This window comes from Papaver somniferum, chromosome 2 (genome assembly GCF_003573695.1).
Source record: "Papaver somniferum cultivar HN1 chromosome 2, ASM357369v1, whole genome shotgun sequence".
Taxonomy (NCBI): Eukaryota; Viridiplantae; Streptophyta; class Magnoliopsida; order Ranunculales; family Papaveraceae; genus Papaver; species Papaver somniferum.
In genome coordinates, this window is record NC_039359.1 from 198,561,575 (window position 1) to 198,569,892 (window position 8,318).

General features: G+C 34.1%; 1 protein-coding gene across 2 annotated transcripts; it reads left to right on the forward strand.

The window, feature by feature from the left end:
- The first annotated feature begins 5,144 nt into the window (after positions 1–5,144).
- On the forward strand, positions 5,145–8,031 carry LOC113350186 (rho GTPase-activating protein 2-like). 2 transcript variants are annotated; one of them, XM_026594285.1, is made up of 4 exons: positions 5,145–5,579; positions 6,281–6,401; positions 6,499–6,849; positions 6,948–8,031. In XM_026594285.1, exons 1-4 carry the CDS (start codon positions 5,236–5,238, stop codon positions 7,713–7,715), a joined length of 1,584 nt encoding a protein of 527 aa, XP_026450070.1. In that variant the 5' UTR covers positions 5,145–5,235; the 3' UTR covers positions 7,716–8,031. The 2 variants fall into 2 exon arrangements, with proteins under 2 accessions (XP_026450070.1, XP_026450071.1); XM_026594286.1 differs by having other exon boundaries at positions 6,287–6,401.
- The last annotated feature ends 287 nt before the right edge of the window (positions 8,032–8,318 follow it).

The window sequence follows — 8,318 nt, forward strand, 5'->3', positions numbered from 1 at the left end:
AAGCAGTTCTTCCATGTCGCGTCGTCCCCAGGATAAAACAGCCGAGTAGAATCTCTTTCATGATCACTCTTGCACTTTGAGAGTATGTGATACTTGTAGACTTCTATTCTTGCTCAGATCAAACTTTTAGAAAACATGTGATGAACACACAATAGTTTTCTTTCTCTCAAAATTTCTTATTTTTCCTTTAGAACTCCAAAAACATTAAAAATGAAAAACTCTTTTTACATTTTCCTACCAAAATCTGATTTTTTGTATTAAAAAAATTCAATAGTTAATGACACTTTATTACCACAATTAATACCATTAACTTCCTCTAAATAAAACGGTCAAAGGATTAATAACAGAAATAAATCTATTTTATGAAGATCATTAAGATTGCTAGAAAAAAATTTAACAAAAATAATAAATGAAATTTAATTTTGTTTTAAAACATATATTTCCAACAGTTTCCTTTCATCATAGGTTTTTCATTGGAACATGACTATAGTGTATTATTGATCATGGCTTTGGACAAACTTATTTGGGTCTCATGCAATAGAAAGATTTCTGTTTAGTCCCATATTTAGAGAGATTTGGTTACTCAAGGGTTATAATCTCTATTGGTCATATTAAACTTGAAATGAGTATAAAATACAGACTAACTTTGATAAATGAATACACTTACGTCCATAGTCAATTGGGATTTTTAAAGATATCAAGATAATTTTTTTTCAAGAAATTTGGGGAGACTTTTTGTAAATCTATTGATTTTGGGAGACTCTCTGAGTGATTTTTAGGAAATCTCATTAATATAGGAATTTTACCTTACATACATCGATAAGAAGAAGAAAAATTCAAAATTATTTTATAAAATTAATATATAAAAACTAAATCATAGACTTAATACAAAAAAAGGAAGAATACAATCAATGAAAAATTATAAATTTACATTGCCTAATAGAAATTGTGGCTATTTTGCCAACTGAAAATTATACCAAATTGAACACATAATTCATGGGTTGAGATCTCGCATAATGTGAAGTTTTTGGAAAATAATAGTTTTTTTATATATGCATGCAATTTGTTATAGCTTATTTGGTTTATTATTATTAATATTATTTCTTTATTGTTTATTTATTTTATTCTTTAAATTTCCTAAAGGCTATCCAAATATCACATATTTTGGAGAGACTTTGTTTAAGCCTTTTATGGTACATTTTCCCTTAAAAGTCTCTAAAAATCCCCATAACCTTAAATCATTCATTTGGAAATCCAAATCTAATAACAGAGAATTCTAAAGGCATTCAGAAAGTCACTATCCAATAACAGAGAATTTTAAAGACTTTCAGAAAGTCACTATCCAATAACAGCTCCCAAAGGTTTACAAAGACCCCCTATCGACTAACAAGAAATTTGGAATGTCTCTAAAATTCCCTGAAATTATCAATTGACTAACCCCCTGTTAGTACCATAAAAAACTATTTGTTTAACTTAATGTATTATTTATTTGTCGGTAAATGAATATATATTTATTTAGAGAGTAATTTTAGTTTCGACGCGGCATATATGCATAGGCAGAAGGAAAAAACAATCAACTTTAGATGCATTTTTTGAAAAAAAAGAATGACTTCTTATACGAGCATTAATGTTGATTGCACAAAGTTTTTTGGTTTAATACACATTTTTGCGTGAAAGTTGGTGATTATTCAGTCATATTTTCATAGGGATTTTAAGGACTCATTTTTTTTAATTCATAAATGCATTTAGCGAGGTAATTTATTCGATCTCTTTACCCAACTCGAGAACGGAGAAATTATTCATTTGGCGAAGTTATCCATTTATTGAATATATATTTATCGAGGTTAGACTGTAAATGGAAAAAAGATTTCCCTTAAGCTAAAAGAAGACACGTGTTGTAAGTGTATTTATGTTACGCATAGATGTTTTTTTTTCTTTTCTTAGTAATGATAACTTTTATGGTCATCCGACTACAATATTCAAATTGGAAACCGTTGCCTAAACCTAACATTCAATCCGTGGGTCAAGCAAATGCTTGAAGTACTATAAGCTGAATAATTTTATGCCCAACCAATTGGTGCAGAGAAGTTTGAGTCATCCGATGGAGAGATCCATTGGTGATCCAACGACTCCACCGTTTTCGCCAGAGAGTTAGGCGCATATTGGCCAAATTACTTGGCAAAATTTATTTGAATTAAGTAATTAAAATCTTACGAGCTATCCTCTGATTCAAACTGACATGAATGGAAAGGTAACTGAAATTTTACTTTGATTAATAAAAATTTATTTGGACTGATAAATGGTTACCTAATGGTAAATGCCCTAAACCAAAGGATGTTAACAATATGCATTTGGTTCATAAAGTGTCTGACATTATAGATGATAGGGGTAACTAAGATTTTACTTTGATTAATAACCTGTTTGTTGCTGGTGATATTGATGAAATCGTAATGTTATAACCATGTAATAGTTATGAGAAAAAAGATATTAGAAATGGATAGGAACCAGCTGAGATGGTTCTGTTTTAGTGAAATCTGCCAACAATTATCTTTGTAATTGAAACCATGCCAATCTTACAGTTGAACGGAGAGGTATCTGGAAATTAGATGTTATTCCCAGAGTTAAATCTTTTCTTTGGAAATCCTTGAGTGGCTGTTAGGGAAACTTTTTTTAAATATACCTCGATAGATATAGTTTGTCCACTCTGTAATTGTAATGCTAGAGAGACAGTCGATCATTTATTTACCGAGTGCTTATTCTCTGAAGCTATCTGGAGAGGTTTATCTTTTTCCAGTACCTTTTATGCTGCTGTTAATCAAAACTTTATTAGCTGGTGTTTGTATTGGTTAAAAGATACTAACAACAAGGATTTCTTTGCTTACATTTTTTGGTATATTTGGATATATCGTTGTAGGTTTTTTTTTGATAACATTAAAGCTAACCCTAAAGATCTGATTGAATTCATTAGGAAAGATATTTAATATTATATTACGCCTAAAATTTGCTCTTTTGTGAATGTTGTTCGGGCTAATAAATGATTTCTCATCCTTGCTGCATTGTAATAATCATAATTCTTGTCAAAATGCTTCCTATGTCTTCTTTGATGCAGCTTTCCAGAAGAAATCTGGAAAATTTGCCTTTGGAATTATTAAAATGACTAACACAAGCCTTATTTCAGACTTCGTAGGTGGCTCAGGATGGTGCTCCAGCCCAGAAGAAGCTGAATCCAGAGCATGCCGAGAAGCCATCAAATGGTCAAGAGAATGCGGAAATGAAAGAATATTTTTTCTTAACGACAACAAGAACGTTACCAGTAGCATGAAGGAGAAGAACCATTTTGTTGTTAATTGGAGATCAAAGGCTACTTTGCATCAAGCCCTTTATCACAATCAATTTATTGCTAGTTCTTTCTTCTCTTATGTTAATAGAAATTGTAACAAGTATGCAGATAGTTTAGCAAAACTTTTTATTAACCACTCGAAAATTAGAATAGACTCTAGACACTGGGATATATCTAGAAAAGATGATTGGCTATATAAGCTAAGTAAGCTATGTAAGCAAAACAATGTAACTTCCTTTTCTTAGTTTAATGTATTTTCCTTTTATTAAAAAAAAAATGGAGACTTGAAACTTGAATTTGATACCCATAAGAGTTAGCATAAGAAAGAGAATGCGATGTCATCTAAAATACGGACGATAATAGAAAAGTATCTGGGATGATAAAGTAGTAGTTCCAAATAATAAGCATACAACTTATAAAATCCATTTAAAATGAATTTCATTGAAATCCCAAAAATGATAAATTTTTTCACTTCTAATGAGTAAAAAGGGGAGCATCCGTCGATATGGATATTGTCAAATTATCTCGTAATTTCGGCGCCAATTTTCGTATAAAATCTAAACGATAACGAATTTGGAATTAGTTCCTCTAGTAATATGTAATCATTATAACGCTCTACATACATGCTTAACATGAGCACGATCCGATAACACCACCATTTACCATTTGAAAATTTAATCGTTGAAAATTAATGGTCGAAAATTAAAACTAACAAACGATGGGCAATGGCAGAACTAGAAACTTAGTGAAGGGTGGGATTGACTATTTTCTAGCCCCGGGTTAAGCCTAATTTTAAGACATGATTACTAAGCCCAATCAAAATACGTAGTCAAAAATAGATAGGGTTGTACATGGTAATGGTTATCCGTTAAAACCGAACCGAACCGAACCAAACCGATTAGAAGAAAACATAATCTAACCATTTAAAAACTGATATAAAAACCGAACCGTATACCAACAGTAAAACCGATTAGCTTTGATGTAATTAATATCAACCATTAGATCTACCTTAGATTAGTAACATATAATTTTATCTGATCTACCTTAGATTGATGACATATAATTTTATCAGTAGGTTTAAACTATAAATGTCTATATTTAATTTTAATACGCAATTTTATGTGTAACTTTTGTGTAACTGTGTTTTAATCTTTCATTTTTTTTTTGTGTATTTTCTTTTCTTATCTGTCAGTTACATGAAACTAACAAAATAATGGTTATATCGAAACCGGAACCCAACGGTAAAATTACAAACCAAAACAGTTGTTAATGTCACGATTTTGATTTGGAAAATAAAAAACCGAGAATAATGGTTTCGATTTTGGTTTGAGCAAAAATGGAACCGAGACCGACCACATACACTCCTGAAAATAGATGTTTTGGGATATTTGGGGGTGGCTTGAGCTACGGAAAACCTGCTCTTGTTTTGGTATCGCCAGAAGCTCCAACTAAGATGTAAGTTTTAATACCCTACTTTTGTTTGGGCAGATTTTGAAACAGCACCTAGGTTGACTAGTTTCGACTCCCAAAGGACCCAAACAATACGTGATGTTTGAAAAAAAATAAACAGGTCAAACTACAGAAGCTATTGGGAGAAACAATGACCTCAACATTTTCAAAGGACATAAATCAAATGTTTGAAAACGAGGACATTTAAGGTAACCTCCACCAATATAACAACATCAATACACGTGTAATACCAAACTCGTAATATCCTCAAATCCGTAAGGGCATAAGTTGACGCTTATTGATAAAAAAAAGTAAGCGTTAAATTTGAATTGAGTGGCCGTTTGAACTCCAAAATCTCGATCTTTGTACCACCTCCAAAGGCCTCAACTAGTAGAAAACATTCAAATCTAGCGAGAAGTGAGAGGGTCTGAGGAGAGGAAGTGAGAATGACAGGAGTGATGATGTTAACCAAAGGAGGAGGGTGTAGAGGAGGAGATGAGAGGAGTCGTGGTGGTGAGAAATCAGAAAGAAGTAAAAGATCTAGAGAAGAACAAAATCAGTTATCTCTTGTTGAATTTTTAATAGCGGCAATAAGAAGATCTATGGTTTCATGCAGAGTCGAACAAACAGATAATGAAGTTGTTGGTTCTACTAGTGTTCAGTGTATGGAGATTGGTTGGCCTACTAATGTACAACATATAACTCATGTTACTTTTGATAGGTTTAATGGCTTTCTTGGTCTTCCTGTTGAGTTTGAAGTTGAAGTTCCTTGCAGAGCTCCCAGTGCCAGGTGAAAACAACATTCTAACCTCTATCTTTCATCTGATTTTTCTTACAATCAAAAAAAAAAAAGTTCAGATTTTAGCTCCGAAATTGGAGTGAGAAGAGGATTTTATCCTTTTCACTCATGGGTTCTTTGTCGATTTAAGAACTTTGATCTGAGTTTTTTCTTTGTTTTGCACAATTCTATTGTTTTAATTTTTTGTGAAGATTTTAGCTCAGTTCAATTCAAGTGTTCTAGAACTTGAAGAGTGTTTGGAACTAAGTATCTTAGGTATGTAGTTGTTTCATAGGTCCTGCAAGTTTGGAATCGTTATGAAATGTCAGGAAGCAGATCTTGAGAAGCTATTTTTAAAATCCTGAAGATCTATGGATCTCAAAAACATGGACATAGAAGGCGATACATGTGCAATTTGGGGTTTTAATTGTGGATCCTTAAAGTCAGTTGTTAGTCTAAAATGGTACTGGTAATCTTTTTTAGGCTCTGCCATGTCTTTTTTTTTTGGGTATTTGTTGAACTGAAGAGTTTGAATGTTGATTTTTGGTAAATTGACTTAACTAGTGGTTTTGAAATACAACTTGTAGGACTGGGTAATTACAGTTATGTTCTTATTGAACACTTGCTTAACCATAAAAATTTGACTAGGCTTCAAAGTTCAAACTGTTGTTGTTTTGTCACACTGACTTATGGAATTACATGTTTTTTCGTAGTATTAGCGTGTTCGGGGTCTCCGCGGAATCAATGCAGTGCACTTTAGATTCCAAAGGGAATAGTGTACCAACTATACTTATGCTGATGCAGGAGAGGTTATACTCTCAAGGAGGATTAAAGGTAAGCAAGTTTGGAACTCAATTACAAGGTTCATTTTGGATGGTCCTAGTTCTTGTATTATTCTCGGTGTCAAATTTATGATTTGTTTCATTAATAGGCTGAAGGCATATTCCGGATTAATCCAGAGAACAGCCAGGAGGAGCATGTTAGAGACCAACTGAACCGCGGAATTGTACCTGACAACATTGATGTACATTGTTTGGCCGGTTTAATAAAGGCTTGGTTTCGAGAACTCCCAGAAGGAATATTGGACGGACTATCTCCGGAACAAGTTCTTCAATGCACCACTGAGGAAGAATTTGTCGAACTGGTGACACAGCTCCTTCCAATTCAAGCTGCATTGCTCAATTGGGCTGTTGATCTTATAGCTGATGTCGTTGAAGATGAGGAGTCAAACAAAATGAATGCTAGAAATATCGCAATGGTCTTTGCCCCGAACATGACTCAGGTAATTGGAGAAACAAATAATCTCTATCTTGTTTCAATCTTTTTGAGTTGTTAATCAATTTTGTAAGTTAACTTGGGACTCGTATCTTTTATGGCCAGATGTCCGACCCATTAACAGCTCTTATGCATGCTGTTCAAGTGATGAATTTGCTTAAAGCACTGATCCTAAAAACACTACGAGAACGTGAAGAAATAGCAAGTGGAGGAGGGGATTCGCCATTTTCTTCTCATTCATCAGATAGGCAAACTGACGAGGAAGATTTTGATAGCCAGCAAGATGACATGGATACAAGTGGTGAACTGAAAGGACCTACTTTAGGCTATTATAATAATGATGCTTACAGTCAGAGTAGCGAAGATGAAGAGGAGGCAGAAGTTCATCAACTAAACGCGATTGAAGAGTGCTTCTTAAGGCAACTAAATCGGAACGAAGAACTCATGAAACACTCTACTCAAGATACTACAGAGGCCACAAGTGGCTCAGCTGAGGATTCAGTCGGAGTCACAATGGATTCTACTGAGAATTCAGCTGAAGTCACAATAGACTGTACTGAGAATTCAGCTGAAGTTACAAGGGGTTCTATATATACTGAGGATTCAGCTGGTGTCACAGGGGCATCTATATACATTGAACAAATTAACAGTCCTAGTAGTGTTTGTGGTTTCCATGCCGATGAATCTAGTTTGTCATATTCCGATAGCAGAATTGAGAGTTCACGGTTAAGTATGAGCTATGACATCGACGGTGCCGACTCAACATCGAGCGTGATGTTTACAAGAGACGTGCACAACACAAGTAGCCATTTTGAGGAATGTGAAGGTTTCAAGGTGGTAATGATTGAAGAACCGGGAGAAGTTCTTACATGATCCTTTTCTTCTTTTTTTTTGGTGTGTGATTGCGAGTTAAGTAAATTTGACCACTAACTGGTTTCTTCCTTCTACGGCCAAGGTCACGGCTGTCTGTAAATTAGTTCTCATAATTGTGTCAGTCTTTGATCCAATGGGTTAGGAGTGTTGTGTATTGTGGGCATCATGTGTTGACTCTGGTTCAGCTCTAGGCTGAACATTTTCTGCGTTCTATGTAATGTTTTAAAATCAGAAGATTTCTGATTTTAATTCTACTTTTTCTGTGTGCGCAATCTGTATTTTGAAATGAAGAATCGGTAAACTTGCCTTTGATTCAGTTATTTGGTGTTTGCTGTTTTTGTTATGGGTTATAGAGATATGGTCAAGTGGCGGGTTCAGCTACAAATGAAATGAATTTACTGTCTTTACTTTACTAGATAAGCACCTGCAATTGGTAGAAGTTACGGTTGCAAGCGAGTTTCAGTTAATTGTTCGAAAATGTTAGGTAGAAGTTACCTTGATGTGCACCGAAGTTCTGGTGTGAGAGAGAAAAAAAGGTGGTGGGCCCCACCATTGACCCCACCCCCTGCAAATCTCCTCATGAATTTTCTAAGAGCCGTTGGA

Excerpts from the sequence above, each read along its gene's own strand:
- LOC113350186 (XM_026594285.1), top strand. The coding sequence starts at position 5,236 with ATGACAGGAGTGATGATGTTAACCAAAGGAGGAGGGTGTAGAGGAGGA. Across the intron at positions 6,402-6,498 it reads ACTCTCAAGGAGGATTAAAG|GCTGAAGGCATATTCCGGAT; the intron begins GTAAGCAAGTTT and ends TTTCATTAATAG. Across the intron at positions 6,850-6,947 it reads TTGCCCCGAACATGACTCAG|ATGTCCGACCCATTAACAGC; the intron begins GTAATTGGAGAA and ends TTTTATGGCCAG.